This window comes from Trachinotus anak, unplaced genomic scaffold (assembly GCF_046630095.1).
Source record: "Trachinotus anak isolate AG129_WGS33_773 ecotype Australia unplaced genomic scaffold, CSIRO_AGI_Tana_v1 ptg000008l, whole genome shotgun sequence".
Taxonomy (NCBI): Eukaryota; Metazoa; Chordata; class Actinopteri; order Carangiformes; family Carangidae; genus Trachinotus; species Trachinotus anak.
In genome coordinates this window covers 7,180,434-7,200,654 of record NW_027273859.1, presented here as the reverse complement: position 1 = coordinate 7,200,654, position 20,221 = coordinate 7,180,434, and the positions used below count along the sequence as shown (strand labels likewise).

Here is a 20,221-nt window from a genome sequence, read left to right as displayed (position 1 = left end):
ACACACAGGTTTACACGCACACAGGTTTAGAAGACGTGTTGTGTTGCGGTGTGTAAATGCCATGTTTGCTTATTATCTACCAAACCTCCTGTTTTCTGTTTGTTTAAGCAGTATGCTGTTAGCGTGCATGCTAGCTAGCTTAACGTATTAGCTAAGGATGAAGTGGTTGCTTGGTGGACTGAGCAGGATGCTGCTGGTGATAGCAAGATGCTAGTTAGCTTGACATGGTCAGCTGGTTGTTACTAGCGGGCATGCTCGTATCTGATGATAGGAGTTGTAGACAAAAGTCTCCAAATTGAGCTTTGAAAATGTGCAGATATGCTGGGCTTCTTGCTATCTCGCTAGTTCTTCATGCATGAGTGTCCTGACATAAATCTGCAGACGCTGACCTTCAGAAAACGTGGAATATTTTTTTCTGATTGAATCTACACACACATTTATTTCCATTTACACAATGTCGCTCCTGATTGTCGATTTCTAACGCGCTGTGTTTGCAGTTTATTGGAACTACTTCACTGGTCACTTGGTTTACCATGTTGTGTCTTGGGTGTGTCTCAGCTGTTCACTTAAAAGCTTCAGCTGAGATGTGTGTGGGAGTCTATAAATCTGTTAAATGAGAGGCAATCAGACAAAACATATCTTTCTCTAAGCTAGAGGTATCACCACTTATTAAATAAAATTAGATTTAACTAATGTGGGGATTGAAGAGGAGTGTAATTACACCGCATCATCTTAAACAGTCCTCAAGTGCTAAAATGCAGAATACGTTGATTCATAGATCTAAGAATGAAAAAGAAGTGTATTGCCAGGAGTACAATATAAGGAAACCAAATATAAAAAATATTACACCTGCAATGTTATTTTGGAAGAATCAACTCGACATTGACTGACAGCTTAACTGATTGGCATGAACACAGCAGTTAACAGGAACACACAAACAGTCCATAAGTGTGGTCTAACCTGGGAGGACATGCCGTGGCAGGGGTAGAGGATAGCTTTGTCATCATCCTCAGAGCCCTGGTCCAGACAGTAGCCACTGGCTTTGCTGTTCCTCACCTGAAAGACAACACACAGATATTGTTACATGAAATGAGAAAGAGACAAAAGCAATGTAGGTGGCAGGTCTGGGCATGGCCATGAGGCTTTTAAAAGAAATAGCAGTTCCATGATGATGGCTCCAATCACAGAGCTGTGGAAGCTATTATGCAATTAATGCAATATTTCTACATGAAAATAATCAAATCAAAACATCCTGTGCTTGAGTTCACAATAAAGGCTAATATTTGCTTGTATCAGTACTGACCTTCAAAAGCTTGTGTCCATCAAACCCTTTTGCATATTAATATTTTGTTAGAGCAGTTTTCTTCCACTACTCAAACAATACTTCCTTGCTACTGTGCTGTTGTGGTTACATTTGCCACAGAATTGAAAATGAAAGCAAATCTATTGCCAGTTGTTCGTTTAGCATTTCTTTATTCCTTTGAATCTGAAATGTATTTCTGAGTCTTATATCATCTCAGAGTCATTGCCAGGCCAGGCCAGGCCAGGATATCATTATGCAGTGACCAGTCCCAGTTCTGTGTCTCTCTCTCCTCCTGGCCTCCAGATGGTGGTGTGCATGAAGCATGAGCTCCGGCTCTGTGTGATCTGAATGCATACGGCTTCATTTCCAGGTTGTGACATATCTATCATGTGCTGTTGTCAGGGAAGGTTCCACTTGACTGGTCTGGTCAGCATGGCCGAGCGTGGCGCTGATCTTCAGTGACAGATGAGACTCACTTCTGCTGCGGCAGCTGTGTGGCAACACAAGGTAAGTGTTTCCCAGCTTGTCGACAGATCTGAAATAGTGCCACTTAAGTGGCTGCCGCTCCAAGGAATCCATTAGCTTGGTGCAAGAGCCGAAACAGGCGTCAGAAGAAACAAAGGAGGGAGTAAATTCACAGAGCTTTGATGAATCTAGAGGTTAATTTTGATGTATTCTGACATTGCACTTAGATAGCATATTGATTTTCCTCTGTTTTTCAAAAATGGTGCACTTCAACAAACCTGAAAACAGTGTCTGACTCTGAATGTGTTCAATTCTTCAGTCATAATCCTGTTTTCTTCCCCCACTGAGCTGAGTGCACAACCAAGCCCAAAACAATCAAGTTGGATAGGAAAACTAATAAGTGTTTAATTAAAGCTCATTATGAGGAAATTGCATCTAATCCTGTGTGATGATGTTGCATTGCTATAGCAATGGGATACTGGAGATACACAAATTGCACTTTGATTGGCCGATTCCAATTTCAGAATTTTTTCTGACGTCAGTCTGATGTGCTGATATCGATTTTTTGCAATTCTGATTTTCTTTCTACAAACTATAATAGACAGCTACAAAACATTTTCTATCTTCTTTGATGAACAAATCAATTCATAATAAAACAATGACTATTAACTATTAAATAATAGGTGATGGGCACTCTCGCTCTCTCTAAACAAGGGTAAAGAAAAATCATGTTGCTATTTTCTGGTTACAACTCTTCACTTTTTGGACACTCATCAACGATGGATGATTATTATTATCATTATTATTCTTGAGGCACGGCACAGCAACAGAAACACTGGCAGTGTGGACAAATGTGTGTGAGCTGCAGCAGCAGTTCAGTGAGGTAGCCATCACGCACAGGTGAGGTTAAGTGGTGTAGCTGTAGTTTTATCTGCTTTGCCTTTGCTAGCGTCTTGAAATTTCACGTGAGGTGATGGTGTTTCAAGTATCTGATTAAGTTTGTTGTCTCACGTTGAAGAACTTTAATGCGGAGAGGAGGTTGTGTGTGCGTGTGTTTAGCTGTGCTGTTTTGTTTGAGACCTCAACCACATGAGTGTAAATTTGTTTTCTCTAAAGAAGTGGAGGGCATGAACCTCCATATCTGCTCATGACAGTGAAATAAAGAAGACATTAACTTGCTGCTGATGTCTGTGTCACAGACAAAGGTTTCTCAATAAAGACACCAGACATAGAAAGGATCCTGATAATGCACAGCTCACAAATTAATAAGTTCTCACTGACTCATTTTGTGCATTTATCATCTATGGAATCAAATTAGCTCTCTCTATGCATCCTCTTTAAACCACAGCTCTGTAATAGAATTACAGATGATGATATAGTAAAATTAGCATGCAGAGTATTTCTAGTAATCCTGTTAGCAAGTATCCTTCTCACCTCGCCGTATGTGATGGTGTTGTTGTAGATCCGCATCTCTGGGTAGACGTGCTCAAGGTACCAGCGGAAACTCCGACACTGCAGCCTCTTCCTTAAGGCCAAGCGCTCTGAGACATCCCCGAAATCAACCCCCGGGTTCTGTTAGCAAGTGGTGCAAAACAAAGACAAAAAAAAAAAAATTCTTATCCAGCAGGCACTTTACTTAAGAACCAAGAGAGAGTACGAGCTGCTGGAGAAACGGTAGAGTGTTGAGGTGCTGCAAGGACACAACAAGCACTTAGTTAAGAGATGGATAGATGTGCCTGTCATGTGGGACCCTCATTGTTCTTTCATTAGACATGATCTGTGCTGAGCAAATTCTAATCAGCTGCTTAATTATGAGCCCTCACGGCCCTGCCTGCATTATGGAGGTGGCTTCCCAAATTGATTGGGGGAATGCCTAATAGCTGCGCTGCCTGGCACAGAGGCCTGATCCTCATACACACACACACACACACACACACACACACACACACACACACACACATACACACACAGAAAACCTATATCAGTATGTGCATATAAAGCACAATGCTTGACTGTGCATGGATATGCACACACATACACACACACACACAAGCAAAGCTTTCCCATCAGTTCCTGTCTCTGCTGGAACCTGCAGCCAGCTGTTGAACTTGCTCTCAACATCTGGTGATAATGAATTCTACTTGGAAATATTTTTGGGGTACCTGAAAGTGTCACTGACAAATGAAATCAATTTCAGTGAGATATTGTCTGGTATTTGGACTTGAGGTCAGCCACTGTGGTGCATCATACAGCCTTCCCCCACCAAAGTAATTGTGCCCTCAGCAGGGACCTTAGACAATAACAAGAATAATCGTAGCGTTAGGTCTTTGTACTGTACACAAAATAACTCTGCACTGCAGGACAGCTGGGGTAATAACGTGCTATGGCACTGTGTTTATAATTACATTGGAGAAGGGATGTGGCCCGATTGGCTAGTTTGTCAAAGTTACCCCCCACCCCCCACCACTCCCCAACATGTCCTCCATGCTGCACACACACACACACACACACAGACACAATGGTTACAACCTTTCCCCAGTCGGCACTTCCAAGCTTCACTTAGTGGGTTCTCATATAATGATGTTTGTGCCAAATTTGTAGACGACATGCAGACATCAGCAGCATCAGACCTGTGTGTGACTGCCACACAGATGCTTTTTATTTTGTTATGAACAGCAGTGTGTTGTTTTGGACTGTGTTCTGAGGTCTTCACTGACGTCCTTCCCTGACAATCATCTCAGTCTGCATGGCTGAGAAGGCAATTAGGATTCAACATTAAACTCTTTATTAATGAAAGTAGCTGTTTATTATTTTGCAGCCCATCTCAAAAGACCCTTGAAAGCAATTAAGCTGGACTGATGTGTATGAAAATAGACTGATTAGATATGAGGCTCCTCTCCTTCACTTGGTGCACCTCTCTCCTCTCTCATGTGTTGGGAGTGAGACTCCACTGTTTCCTCACACTGCCTTTGCTCTGCTGCCAATGTGAAGGTCAAGTGGGATGAAATCTGAATTTTCAATTTCTATTGACTAGTGTCTCCAGAGACCTGGGCTGCATGTCTGAATGAGAAAGTGAGAAGGGAAGAGAGTGGGGCAAAGGCAGCTCAGGGACTGAGGGAGGGTGTGATCTAAGATGGAGGAAAGCTTACATTCATGGGAATGTTCCAGGCCATGTAGACATGGGATTTGTATTCATCCATCCACACCTCAGCGGCCCGCAGGGCATTGCGCTTGGCGTAGTAATCTATATCATTGTTGTAGGGCTTCTTGGTGCGCTCGATGTGGGCCACTCTGGCACATGGCAGGACTTCCATGCTCCCTCCACACTGCCACACCTGGACAGGAGCACAAAAGACAAATCCTGATTCAATCAAACATGGATTTTCACAGGAGCTCTTTTTAAAAACAAACAAATATGAGGGAAAGGCTGGAAAAATGCTTCATTTCCACTGTCTGAGTGCAGTGGAAATTCAACTCATTCACAGCTATTGTTCACTAGATTCTAATCAGTCAGAGTCTGGATCACCTTAAACTCATCATCACAAAACAAAAAAGTTTTATCTTAGAAAAATTTAAATGAACCCTTTACAGGTCCAAATATGAGAAATTATGGCATTGAAAAACCTCCTTTTTCTTGCGTATGACACACTCGTCTTCACCAGCCCGTAAGTGAAAAACACTGATGTAGCAATGTCTTAACAATATTTTGGCAATTTAGATATGAACCTTCACAACTTAATGCTGCAGACGTGGTTTAATAGGTTTCTCTGGACATATTGAGACTAGAATATCTATAAAGATATTACATGGACACATAGAAATCTGTTACGATAGCTCACAAAAGAGTCATGTTGAATATATAAAACACAGTCCTATGGAAATGGCAGCAGAGTGCAGCACGCATAACGACCCTACAGAAATTTCTTAGCTACATAGTCTTTCCTTAACATGGCACACATACTTGATGCTACAATTAGGTGTCACTGTCCATTGTTTTCTGCTGAAGGAAGTGAAAAATGTGTAATAAATTGCTCTGTGAGCCTATGACCCATAGATACAAAAGTCCTCGGAGAGTTGCCTATGACAACCAGAAAGCCCTGATACCATGACTGCTGCATGCATGGCATAAGGGATGATATAAACCCAGGCAGTAAATATATGTCATTTTAAGACGCATCAATCACAGCAGAAAGTATTGATTGATTGTTGGCTGAGGGATGCTGTGACACTCAACTGACATACTCAAGGTATGGGAACAGTGGCAGGCAGTCACATGGTAGTAAAACAGTCATTTCTCAGAGTGCAGCAAAAGATTTGAATTTTAACACTCTCTGCAAAATACTGTGCGACATCTTCCATTGATATACAGCCTGGAAATCTACGCCATGCTGTGAGAAAGTGGTCCAGCAGTTAGACACTTGTGCAACGCCATCAGAATGCCACAGCATATGGTAATGTCCTCCCAGACGTACAAACTGCAGAGGCTCCACCACCCACAGTCTCTTAATGATGATCGCCACCATGCGTAACAGATGTTTTGAGCCATTAACTTCTCTCTGAACTCAGAACAGTACCCCCTGCATGGTGTTAAAGGAGAATGCTGCTGCAGAACTATTTCCTCAATTATGTCCTGTGTAAGGGTGATGCCTGTTTTAAGCAATGGTAGTAAACACAACTTCTGGTTTAGAGCATGGTCATAAGAAATGAATTAGTTTATTCAGACTCTGGAGTTTACAGCAATTGAACTTAGAGCAACAAACACTAACCTCAGGTAAGGGCCTTCTCATTCTCCTCTTTGTTGTTGTGTGATGAGTGAGTATGTTAAACCAACTATGGAACATGATGCCTTAATGTAAATGCTCTGAAGATGATTGAAATTTATTTTGGAGAATTTGATTCTCTTTAATATAATTTTTTTGTTTTGTAGAATGATGACACAAAAGTCTTCAGTGATGGTCAGGTGGGTACAAAAAATTGCGAGCAATATTTCAGTTATTAGAAGTTAATGAGTAGTTACGCTTCATCAAGTAAATCAGGATCTACTAATTAAAGCCTAAAACTGGCCATATTCTATATTTTCTCAATGCTTGCTTACTTCCTTACTCTGCTAGTGCCTCTCAGTCCCAAAATTTACTGATGACATAAATCGGGCGACCCATTGGCCAGGTGGTTGGGGTGCGTGCCATGTGAGCACAGATGCTCTTAGCAGGCGAGTTGCTGGGTTTGACTCCCGACCAACCTGACTCTTTCCTGCATCTCATTCCCCCTCTCTTTGCTACTTTCCTGTCACTCTCTATTGTCCTACAAAATAATAAAGGCACAAAAATGCCCCAAATATATCTCAAAAAAACCAAACTGTTTAACATACTTGAATTAAAAAAAAAGAAAAGAAAAAAAAGGGAAAAAAAAGAAAGAAAAACAGCTAAACAAGTCCCCAACAAAGCTGGACGCTAAAGTTTTAATAGTGCGTTTAGTGGGGACTGTTTCAGCTGTGGATTAATAGGCATTTGGTGCTCTGGTGAGTATTTCCAGCAGCAGAACGGTGTATGTGGGAATGCCTAGAAATAAACTACAGTGCCCACGCTGATCGTAATGAAGGAACATGTCACCCAGGGAAACTAGTGTAACTCACTGATGTGGTTTTAATTGTTTTTGGACAGCAATGGAGCTCTATAGCACAAATGAATGAGATACATTAGGTTTTAGGTAAACAAACAATACTCAGTAGAATCAATTCATTGGTGGTTTTGAGAGCTGACAAAAGGAAAAATATTGTGATTCATCTTTTAAGAAAGTGGTATGTCAATTCTCAAACATCTCGGAACAAATCATCATATAATGTTTCATTAAAATTGTATTGCAAAGTCTGTTTTCAAGCAACTTTTCATTATTTACTATAAAGAATCAATCATCTGGTAATTACTAGTTTGTTCCTTACCTGCTATTTGGTAACTACTCTGTATTTATACCTATATCTTATTATAGACTATTACACAATAATGTTAGAAACATCTTTTTGCTTCATCTCAGTTTTGTAACCTGCAGTGTTCATGCAAGCTGAGCATTTGTTAAGATAGCAAACAGCCACATGAAATCACAAGAGTAAGCTGTATCAACCTGTGCTCTTGCGGGCTGGCAAGGCGTTTGAACCAGTAAGCCCTGAACCATATGGCCAAGTGTACAGTGTTCATGGAAATGAGACTGTATCAAACATTTACACACGTCCCATTCATTGTAATTTACATGTTTCTGTAATGCTCAGGGGTGTGCGAAAGCTTGCATTTAATTGTATGTTAATAAAGGCATTTGAGGCATCTGTCCTCTGTTATTCTCTCTAACCCTGAAACCCTTTAATGTCTCAGTTGTGTCAGTGGTGGAGCAGTTCGCCAAGGTATGACCTGAACTTAAACACCTCCATTGACTGCCTGACCCCTCATCTTAACTGCTGATGATCCACAGTGACCCTGGTCTAAAAAATCCATTAGTACTTTAGAGTAGGTTTTACCTGCTTTGCTGCTGCCCATGTCAAGTGCTGCTTTTCCGCAATAGCCTTCATGGTCAGTGCATTTGTGTGGGTGTAAGTGCAATACCCATTTAAGGGTAAGTCTCTAGTTCTTGCAGATTCCACCCATCACCTTTTGTAACATAGTAAGCTCCCTGTAATGCTGTCTTTCTTTGGTTTCTTTATTCAGGTTTCCCATTTAAAATCAATAGTGAGTGTGTGTGTGTGTGTGTGTGTATAAGTGTGCAATTGTGTGTGCGTGTATATGTGTAAATATCTATGTGTGTTAAGTGCCTGTGGAAATGTGCACTGAGGAGCCTACTCATGGATAATTGAAAATGTGTATATGTGTAATTGCAGTTAGCAGTTTGCCCGGCACTAAAAGCAAATTGAAGATCAATATTTTCTCAACCACCATTTCCAGAAGGTCAGAAACCTAATAGCTAACTAAGCTTGTGAAACAGGCTGTAGTTTCTTTGCGTCAGCTTATGCTTCATGTGGTGTTAAACAGAAGCAACACAAGTTTTTCTTGTCAGAATTAAGGAAAAGACAAATTATTTCTCATGTATATCCATGTATTGTTAAAAAATACACAATGAGACTATACAGTACTTTGATCAAGTGTTAATTTCTTTTTTCTTTCCATATGGTAGCAGCAATGTGCAGACTCCACTGCAGTGTTTCCACTGCACCAGCTAGACAGATGATAGTAGTGATGGGATGTAGCTGTAATCATCTCAATAAGCACAATTTGTTTTAATTATATATCACAACATGGTGTGCCATAAATTGCATGCTAAGTAAACTACAGGAAACTATCAGTTTTGGCTGCTGCAGGTTTATCTGAGATCCACATACAGGGCAGAAAAAGAAGAAGAACCATTCCAACAGTGTTACAGTGCTGAACAAAGACAGCATTGCTGATTGAATTGAGCTCCTGTAGCTCCTACATTCTAAGCTCTGTTTACCTCTGGGTAAGTCTGTAAAGCAGTTAAAATTGTTGGTCAATATCCCTCAGTAAAATTAGTGTGACTGATTATGTGTGTTTGTACAATGTGCAAGCATGGTGATGACAAAAACATTTGAAATTAACATTTACATTTACATCTACTCATTTGGCAGATGCTTTTATCCAAAGCGACTTGCAAGTGAGGGACAACAGTAAAGCTTCAGTGCAGTGGGAAACCTTTGTGTAAGTATTAAATACTACAGCTATTCAAAAAGTGCAAAAGTGCATAGTAAGTGCTCGCAGGGGTGAAAGTAGTTTTAAATTCCAGCCAGTACTATTACCAAAACCTTCAGTGCTTCATATTGCTCACCTCTCCGCACTTCATGCATCTTAAAAAAGCGAAGTCAAAAATCAAACAAACAAATAAAAACATTTCAATATTTTACTGTACCTATATGGAGTAGACAGAAATTAGAAACATTTGACAATGTATATGGTAAAATATTTGTTTTAATTTTTAGGGTTTATTGTTCATCCTGTCCCGGTGCAAGTGACATTTTTTGATGTCCGTGGTCCAGTTGTGGAAAAATCAAACACACCAATCCCCTCAGCAACCGCTGTGTTTCGGAAGTAGACACACATGCGCAGTCACGTACTGCTGAGAGTGAAGTCCCCGATCATTAGCTCACACACACCTTGTTCAAGCTGTTCTCTGTGTTGTTGAAATTGAACGAATAACCTTAAAACACAACTGCTTATTCTGCTATTGATTTTATTTGGGACATTTTGCAATGAATGGAATGACATTAACGTAGTGTTGCACGTCTTGAAGGCCGGGCTTATAGGAGACCACTGGACTCTCTCCCAGGGGAGGGGGAGAGAAGCAGGGCAAGTGCCCTGAGGAAGAGAGGGAGATGTCAGGACAAGGCTCCGTCCAACATGGACCAAAATACAGCACGGATGGTTCAGAAGCAATTCTGAACGAATTAAAAGCAATTTATAAACAGACAAAGTGATGTTCAAGACTACATATTGCTAGCAGATCTATTTTCTGGCCTAAAGTGCGGCAGTGACTGGTTCTGAATTTGGGCTTTAGCAGGCAGCCGCTCTCTCCTCTTCCTGGTACTGCGTACCTCCACTGAATCTTTTAATGGTACGCAGTACTGGACTGTACCGGCTTACTTTCACCCCTGAGTGCTAGTTAAACATGTTAAGGAAAGCCGGTGCTCTCACAAGAGATGAGTTTTCAAGAGATTCTTGAAAATAGAGAGGGATGTCCCTGCTTTGATAGAACTTGGTAGCTTGGCAGTAGTTGAGGCAAGCGTTAACCATAGCCTAAACAAATCGCTGGGTGGTGTAATGATGTAAGGCCTGATTTTCCTGATGTTTTATAGAGCAAAACAGCACCATCCAGAGATGGATGCAACATAGTCGGAGAAGGAGAACTGGTCATCAAAAATGACCCCTAGGTTTCTTGAAACCTTAGATGCGGTAAGGAATGAGGAGGCAACATTGATATCAATATCATGATGAAGTGACTGATTCACTGGGATGACTAGGACTTCAGTCTTTAGTTAAAGGTGGCGTTCCTCCATCAATGCAGATATGTGAGAGGGACAAGCTGAGATCTGCACAGAGACCATGGGGTTGTCTGGTGGGAACGACAGGTATCGTTGGGTGTCGTCAGTGATTTGAGAAACCGTGTGAGTGGATAATTACACCCAAGGAGGTGGTGTGCATAGCAAAGAGGAGGGATCCCAGAACCAATCCTTGGGGCATTCCAGTTGGGAGGTGATGGGCTATGGACATTTTCCCTAGCCAGGACACTGTGAAGGAGTGCCCAGTAAGATAGTATTTAAACCAAGAAAGAGATTTGTGCATGTTGGAAAGTACGGCTAGCAGGATTTGTTGGTCCATATTGTTCCATGATAAGAATTCAGAAATGCTACAATCACATCACATCAGAAGAAGCAGAAGCCATATCGCTGCTACAGCTCACATGTATAGACAGCTTGAACCTCAGATGTCACATCCAAGATGGCAAGTACAGGATCAAATGTATTTGTGCCTCTATGTGTTGACCATGTTTTATATTGAGTCTAGATTGTGAAAGACAAACAACATCAGTGCACTGCAGTGTTTGTTGAAACGTGGACACAAGTATGGTGACAGCATGATCACAATGTAACTGAATCTTCTCTCAAGAGGTTCCTTCAACAAGTAGTTACACTTTATTGGATTTGGAAGTTAGAACATTAACACAGTTTCTTGATAAATCCATTTTTCAATCGGGAGCCAAATAAAGGAAAAAAAATTACGTACTTACGTACGTTCTTTGCAGACAATGATGCATTTTTTCTTGCTAGAGCCTCTGTGCTAAGCTAAGAAATTAATTAAAATAAATTACAGAGATTTGATTTTAAATACAGCATTAATCTCATGCTAAACTCAACTTGGGGGAGATAGGGTATAGCAGAAAAAAGAAAGTATTTTAACAACCTAAAAAACCCACCTCCATTTCCTTTGGCACTACATTTTGTCAACCATTGAATTTCTGTATTCCTCCACATAAGCGCCTTTATGCACTGTATTACAGTATTACAGGGCTTTCTTTTTTTGGTAGCTGACTCCTGCCTGCTTTTCCAAACTGTGAGCACGCCAACCCAGACCCATTGCAGGTAATACACTGACCATGGATAAGTACCTCATACAACCCCATGTCAAATAACCCAGACTGTCACTTTAAGATTCAGCATCAGTCCATCAGGAATCACCTCATCAGCTTTTGATCTTATAGTCCAATTCTTGCTGCCCTTCACCTCCAATTGCAGGACTCAGAACCTTGCAGGCCTAGGAGTTGCTTACCATGTAAATAGTGTATACTTGCACATAGTTTATTGTTTTGGGGCTGGTGCTTATTCTGTACACGTCAGTGGACTGTGTCATCTATCCACATTGTGTTTTGTAATTTCCCTGCACGTGCGGAATGTGCAACGAAGTGGAAAGACACTTTCAATGCAACAGAGAACATGTGGTTACATTGTCACCTTTATTCTCTGAGTTAAGAGACTATCCTCTGATGTGAAAAGCTAATCACAAACCACTAACTATACAACAGGGAGGGAGATGGGGGAGGCTGGGGATAATTTCTTCCTTAATTTAACAGCAAACAACCTGTTACAAAACATCTGCAGGGAGTCAACTCTGTCTTTGAGGATCATCAATGCTGAGAGAATCAATGATCTGATGACTTGGATGAGAAACAGGTGGTGCTCAGCAGACAGATCAAGACTCTGTCCTGCAGTCTGCATCTTCATAACCAGGGCTTCACCCAAAGCATTCGCAAAACAAACCAGACCAAATGTCTGATTTTTTTTCCCTTGACACAGACATGATAATGATGCTTGTGCACTTGTGCTTACACTGGAAAATGTCTTGACATGCTGAATGCACCTCTGCTAGTGACAGGGTCTCACTTTATGTAATTTCATTGAAAATCATTGAAGTATAAGTGAAAATATTTACAATAATTAAACTAACCAGTTCCATATCATGCCAAATGATTACTACTATGATGCAGTCACTGAAAAAAATATGTCATTTATTTGACAATTAATATTCAACAAAAGCCTCTGCACACACAGAAAATAAATATTTGGTTCATGTATAAATAGAAACTTTATCTTTGAAAAATGTGGAAGATACAGGGCTTCAAAAAGGGCTGGCAAGCTGCAGTTATGTGTCACCGGTTACTGGCCCTTTACATACCTGAGTATTATGAAAATGAAATTAGATTTAAATAACAAATAAGATTCATCTCTTCTGACATCCCACACAGGTACTCAGGACTACATTTTTGTTAAGTTCATTTGGCACTCACCCTTCATAAAATTGCAGCCTTCATCATTAAGAGGAAGCACTTAACACACAGCACTTTGATGTGGTGGTAATGTAATTGCTAAATTAATTTAATTGTCTGTACATACAGTTAGTTAATTGCAGCTGGACCATTTGTGTGATAAGTTCCACGGAGCTACAGAAAACATCAGCCATAAAAAAGCATAAAAGCTATTAACAGCAGTAAACAGGTTTTCATCAACGGCATTACACAATACAATCAATGAACTGGGAAAATCCAGCACATGGAGGCTTATGACTGACATTTAGACAGGATTTGGATATTAGATCTCCACTAGTGTCATGACAAAAAAAAAAAAAAAAAAAAAACTCACAGGTTGGTGAAACTCAAAATACTCATTTACTCCCTCATGAGTTATGAAAACTCACCACAGAAACCCTGCATAAAAAGACATAACATCCAAACACCATGAGTGTGCCCAGATTAGAATTACTTAACATTATGTAACCAGCCAGAACTGTTCACTAAACGCTCCAATCAAAGTTGAGTCCAGTGCTCCTTGTTACTGACAACATCTAAACCACTCCCTGTTTCTCACTATCTTCAGCCTCAACTAATTCCCAGTAGTTTTTCAGACTAACACATCATGAGCTGGCAAAACTTGGGCTCACTTCTGCATGTACAACACCCAGAGAAGGAAATGGAAGAGTGACTGGAAATATGTAGATGATAATGGTCAACTACTCTAAATGAATCGACTGATGCCTTTTGAAAATACCGATTGAGAGAACCTGGTTACTCTCTCACCTGCAAACAGCTGGCCAATTGCTGCACGCAGTGAATATCCAATGGTTGGTTTCGGAAAGCAGCTGCCCCTTCTCCAATTCTGTCATCAGAAAGTTGTGGAGGATGAGGAGGAGGAGGTTTCAGATGCTATTTAAACTTACAAAAAGCACTTATGTTGAAGTATACTGGCATCTTTAGGCCCCTTGAAAGTAGCCTCTCATTTTCAATACCATCACTGCAACCTTTACTGAAACTGCAAGGGTGATTACTACCAATTAACTTTCTCTCCATCAGTGGTCAAACTGGAAAATAGGGCAGAGGAGAAGGAGCTAGTGAGCCGCTAAAAACCCAGATGAGATGATGAAAGGGTGTGCTGAGGTCATGCAGATTTCACATTATGCCTCATCTTGCCTCGACAGCTGATGTATCTGTCTGGAAAATTATCCTGCAGCAACAAACAAAGCCCCAGGTTTGAGGTTTGCCCAAATGAGTATAGGAGTAGCCTGGGGTCAACCAGAGTTCATTTCCAGTTTTGTGAGCTATTCTGTGTGAATGACTGAAACAGCTCGACCACGGATAGGTTTGAAGATATGAGGGGATCTCATTTTGAACATAACTGAAAGAACGATTATCTGGAGCTATTTAACTGTGGAGTGAAGGGCTGACTGATTCAGCGGGTGTATCGATCACAGCATTCTGCCGCTTTCAGCTGCACAAAAACACAAAACTGTGTCCTGATGTTTCTGTCTTCACCTTGATAAAAACACCTTTGAAGTCTCCATGTTGCTTTTACTTTTCTACATTTGCATATATTTCTGTTTAAGACCAAGTTCAAAACTGCCATATATTGTTTCATTGTGCTGCTGTCATCATGAGCCTTTTTACAAATGTATTTATTTTTTTTTTTTACCAGGTTTCCATTATGTCCTGTTCACATGCATGTTTCAGCATGAGCACACAGCCATATATACCGTATGTGACATCTGCCATCCTGCTCTAAAAATCAATACTTTAACTAATGGTTTCTTCCTATGGACAATCACACACATCAGATTATTGACATTACAGAGTCATGGTGCTGGAGCCACCTGAGACATAAATGCTAGTGTCTCTGCTGTAGATGTATCTATAGAAGTACAATTCTGCATCATTTCATTTATTTTTAAATCTGGCACCACTGATAGGTCACTTCCTCCACTCTGACTGCATTCCCATCATCCTTATTCAAGTTACAGTATCTACATGCTTGCTGTTCAAAAAACTGAACTGAACTTTATTAATTCTGGACAAAACTACAAGAACTGTTAACAATATATATAAAAAAAGAACAAGACTATTATTTCAGGTGTCAGAAAGTGAAATGTTGTAGCCTCTCTGGTTCACTGACTGGCATTAATTGACTGCCAATCAACCTGCTTTCTTGAAGTTTCTTCACAGAAAATCCTAAAAATGCATTAAACTCCTCCTGTCTTTTGTTCATACGGAGCATAAGATAATGTGTGATTACTGCACTGTTGGAGGAACATGGGGAATTAACTTTATATAACTCATCTCTTTGCTTTCAAACAGCTACTTTTATTTAGTATTCCTTTCAGCTTGTGTGGTGACTTGTGATTAGGGAAACTTTAGGCAACTCTTTTCAGTCTCCTTTTCTGTCGATAAAAAAAACCCCATTATAAATAATTTCATGATGAGGATATAAACCTAAGTATCTATTCCTTTTTATTTTGTAAATATTAAGTATGAGCTCAGTTTACAGACAAGTGACATTTCAAAACCGCAACAGATCCTCATCCTGCAGTGTGACAGCTGCATTCAGAATGGATTGTGGACATGCTTTAATCCAGCACTTATCAGTCCTGGTACTTGAGTACCACAACCAAGCTGGTTATTGGTCCTACAAGCTACCAATTAGCATTAAGCAGGTTTTGATCAGACCCTGATAGATGGTAAGAAAAACTGATGGGCTGTGAGAACCACTGCATCATGAATACCAACAAATAACACCTTCAAATTAAACATGTACATATGCTCCTATTTTAAATCACTCAAATACTGAATTTTTTGCATGCATTAGGCATCAGAACCATGACTATATGTCCTTAAGCTGAATATGCAGATATTGCTAGCTAGCCAGCATCCCTCTGTTACATCACCTTACATTACCTGCCTTCTGTACCAATTAAAAATGATTAAACATTAAAACTCCAAACAAGAGCACTTTGTGTATTCTGAGTGAAGTTAAGTTGATTCACATGCACACCTGTGTCACACTGAAATGTTCACAGTTAACTTGGAAGACAGCCATCCACAGACTTGCTGTATCCACTTGAGATAATGAGTTGTGTGAGCTTGCTTGTGTCTGGGGAATTGAACACGTCCCTGTTTTTAATTGAAATGCTCTTCACTCCACAATCTCTGTGCCCATGGGATGTCTTTTTGCAGTATAATATCCAAAAAGTCTCACCCTTCTCAAAGAAATGCCAGGAAATGCTGATTAAAGGTGCAGGCTAACCAGACTGCATATTTACGTCTTATCCTTTTTTTTGAAGGTTATGGAAAGAAAAACATTAAGGCATTACAACAAATATCAAATGGACACAGTCTGTGTTCCCTGTGATGTGTTGAACCATCTTGTGCTGACAAAACTGTTATTAAACATAAAGAAGGCAGCATATATTAAACCAAGCATGGAGCTAACCTCTTCCTTATTTAGAGTCAGCTCTGGTGTCACTATCTATGCAATGTTTATTCACACCAACATTAATTTCCAGATCTGAAAGCTGTGAATATCACATGGTAGCAAGTCATTTTTCAAAGCTCCTGGGTGAGTGAGAAGAATATCAACAGAGAAATACAGAGCCAACATTATAACATGAAGGACGAACACTCATACTCTGTACTACACACGTTTACTTTTGTGACATCAATCCATCTCTAACAGTAATAAAGGTGCCATTTTTTTAATCTCATGAATTATAACTTTGAAAGGATCTAAGCCAATCTCATGTAGTAAAGCAAGATGCTTCCGTTAGTATTTGAAAAGTTACATGAGCAATAAATCATTTATGACTTATCAACCGCTCCATGAGCAAAGGAGGAAATACAACACTGACAGGCTTCTGGCACAGCTTGCGGTGGCCTGTAAGTCAAGTTCTTACAAAGGCGAAAACTAGCTAGCTAATTGGAAGAGACACACAAAATAAGATCTAGTTAAGAGTTTTTAAATAGTATTCCAGATAACACTGTGCATATTTTTCTTTGAGCAGAGTGTATTGGAGGAGTGGTGGAAAATTACGTTTGAAAGGCAGAAATCTGAGTACTTAGCACAGCACACCCTGAGTCAGTGTGTTCAGTGGCACAGAGCCTGATCCCGAGCTCTCATTTAACGCACATTTGACTGATGTGCTGCAGCCTGAATGAAACTGTAAAAGCCTTCACCCATGTTAGTTTTTAACAGCAAGCCCCACTCTGTCCAAAGGTGACATATATCAACCTTCCAACACTTCTAGTTTCCACTAATGAAAATAAAACCACAACATGTTGTTTTTACACTTTTCATATGGAAACAAACTATAAGTAACATGTTAATTCATGAGCTATAGAGTATTTATTGAGATAATGACGTCTGCTGGTAGCAGCATCATATGCACAGACATGAGAGTGATATCACTCTTTGCATTTAACTTTGCTTAACTTAACTTTCTTTGCAGAAAGAGAGTAAGGTTATTTCCCAAGATGTCAAACTGTAGCTTTAAGATTTGTGGGTTTCCTTCCACTCCTGCTGCAAAGATTTCGCTGTTGATGACTTTCTGTGGACATCTGCATTCAAAAACATGTTCCCCAGTTGGTTGATACCTCACACTGGACAGAAACATTGCTCGCTCACCTTCTCCCCTCCCTCCCTCCCTCCCTCCCTCTCAAGTCTTGTGTGATGATGAGAAATGATTCAAAGCGTTGGGAACTGAAGGCTCCCTCCTCCATTGAGAGGCTGCATCTGAGTCTCATCGCTTCATTTCATGCCTTTTTTTCCTGCATCTTCTCCTGAGATTTCTGTAAAATGGATGGAGGATGTTGTTGGAGAGACTGATAGATGCAGAGGCCCTTTAAAGTGTGCTTGTTAAGAGCTAATTCCATCCAGTTGCTGCCCTTCGTCTTTGATATACTTGCCGATTTGCTGGTGAGGCCAAATCAGTGCGTGTTAGCAATCTTCAAATACTTGGGCCTTGTCAGATCATTTTAAGTTTTCAGCCAGAGTCAGAGGCAATTACGAGCACGGATTAACTAATGTTCAGATAATGGATGGGATGAGCCAATCTGTGCTTGTTAAGCATCACTGTATTTCCAGGTGATGACATTGTCCACAGAGGGAGCTTTTGATGCTTCTCCATAAAAGTCAATTGTCTTGAATAGCAGAAGGATGTGGAATTTGCAATTCATCTGAAATGCTCTTAATTACCTTGTCAAAATGTGCTCAAATTAAGGTGGGAGTATCTGCAGTCACTCATGAAAGAGGTTTTTTAATGAAGTTTATGATTCACATGGATAATAGGCAAGCTGACAAGGTCTGTCTAATTACTTCTCCCTCTGGCCCTGAACACCAAAGCAGCAACTCTCAGAGGTAAACTGATGCTCCGAAAGTCATGTCATCCTTCCAAAGCCATTTCAGGCTCAGAAGTATGTCACGTGTCATTGTTAAAACAGTATATATAAAGTATGCTTCCCAAACACACAATCTGTCAAGGTGTAAATTACAGATATAGCCTGGATCAGCAGGGCCTGAAGTAACAAGACAATATAATCCTTGGATTATATATGCATAGAGCTCGCCGGTGCATAAACGCAAACCATGAACATGTTTTATAATGTCAGCTGATTGAATGCAAACCCTTCAGTAAAATCCACAACAGTACAAAGAATATGCAGAGCTGCTTCACTTCACCATATGTCAGCAGTAAATCCCTAAATAGCTGCAGTAATTCCTCCAAAACAATACCTGATCTGAGTCCTGCGCACAGAACTTCTACAGCTGCAGCAACTCTCGCGTGTTTCTCCTCCCTGACATGGATGCAGGCTGGAATATATAGTAATGAACCATGGAGTAAGTAAACCTGAGTCCATAAAGCCCTAACGGATTGATTCAGCCACTAAATAATGCAGGCATTGAAAAAGACAAATGTCCAATCAATACCCAGTGCCATTGTTGCCTTTACGCAACCTTTATTGATGAAGAACAGATGGTTCCTCCCAGGTTGTAGCTTGACAGTGTTGTGAGAGGATGAATCAGTTATTTACCAGGGATGGGTTGAGCAAACAGAGCAGGGTTGTAGCTAAGACTAACAAAGGCAAGCCTGACAGCAAGCACAGTTCAAACAAAGGTAAGACTGAAACCAAACAAGTTAGTCTTGACTCCCAAAAAGTCCTCTTCCAAGACCAACCTGGAACAATTATTTACCCAGCAGCCTTTAAATTGTGTTTATGTTGAGATGCTAGAAAAAATGTTGAATCCACACTTAAAATGAGCCTAGACTCAAGTGCTGTGAGTTCCACAGTTGTTACATATGCAGAAGGCAATAAATGATAGTGTATTGTGCTATTGTTAGTTGCTGTATGTGGTGCCTGCTCCATAGGCTGCTACAGCTTTCCTCATTATGGCACTTATCCAATAACTCTCCACATTAATCTGTATCCATTTGTTATAATGTAATATCAGAGTTCCTTGGAGGCCTAAGGTTTGTCCTCATCTTCGCAATGACTCTTTTCGTTGGAGAGGACTCACATATGGGAAGCAGCCACTGTCATTTGCTGCTTGATGGACATGGGCACACCAGTGATTTTAAAGCTGCCAAAATGGCTGGTGTCCACAGATGGCTGGGGCTTGATGCTGCCTCATAACGACGTTCCTGCCCTTTTTCAAGGTGACTGCTTTCACTGAGGAGGGCTGCAGGCATGAGGAGGTGTCCAAGGCGAGCACTACAGAGGTTCGGCTGGGGGTTGTGACTGGTTGTATGTCTTAAATTCTTAACGAATGATCTGACTGTTCCTGTATGCTGAATACATTAGACAACCCATTGCCAAAAAGACACACACACACCCAAACACACACATTACTCAGCAGATAATTCTTGGTGCAATATGCTCTGAATGGACAGAGAGAGGGCTGCTGCTCCCAAAGGAACTGAGCTTATCAGTAACTCGCTCTGGGCTTATCGAAGCGGCCCGTGATAACTCATTGTATCCTGCAGATGACATTAACGTGTACTCTGTAAATCTCACAAAGTTGACAGCAACCAGATGAATCTAACAACCTTGTGCTCTCTCATTTGTGAAGAGACAGACTGTATGAAGATGATTTTA

At 40.5% G+C, this 20,221-nt stretch overlaps 1 protein-coding gene across 2 annotated transcripts in view; it reads right to left on the bottom strand.

The window, feature by feature from the left end:
• galnt9 (polypeptide N-acetylgalactosaminyltransferase 9) overlaps window positions 1-20,221 on the bottom strand; it is an 88,667-nt gene that overhangs the window by 6,865 nt on the left and 61,581 nt on the right. For both annotated transcript variants that reach the window (XM_071482151.1, XM_071482152.1), the window contains 3 exons: window positions 4,918-5,103; window positions 3,203-3,340; window positions 961-1,056 (listed from right to left, as the gene is read on the bottom strand). In XM_071482151.1, the coding sequence (XP_071338252.1) occupies window positions 961-1,056; window positions 3,203-3,340; window positions 4,918-5,103 (420 nt within the window). The remainder of the gene's footprint in view (window positions 1-960; window positions 1,057-3,202; window positions 3,341-4,917; window positions 5,104-20,221) is intronic.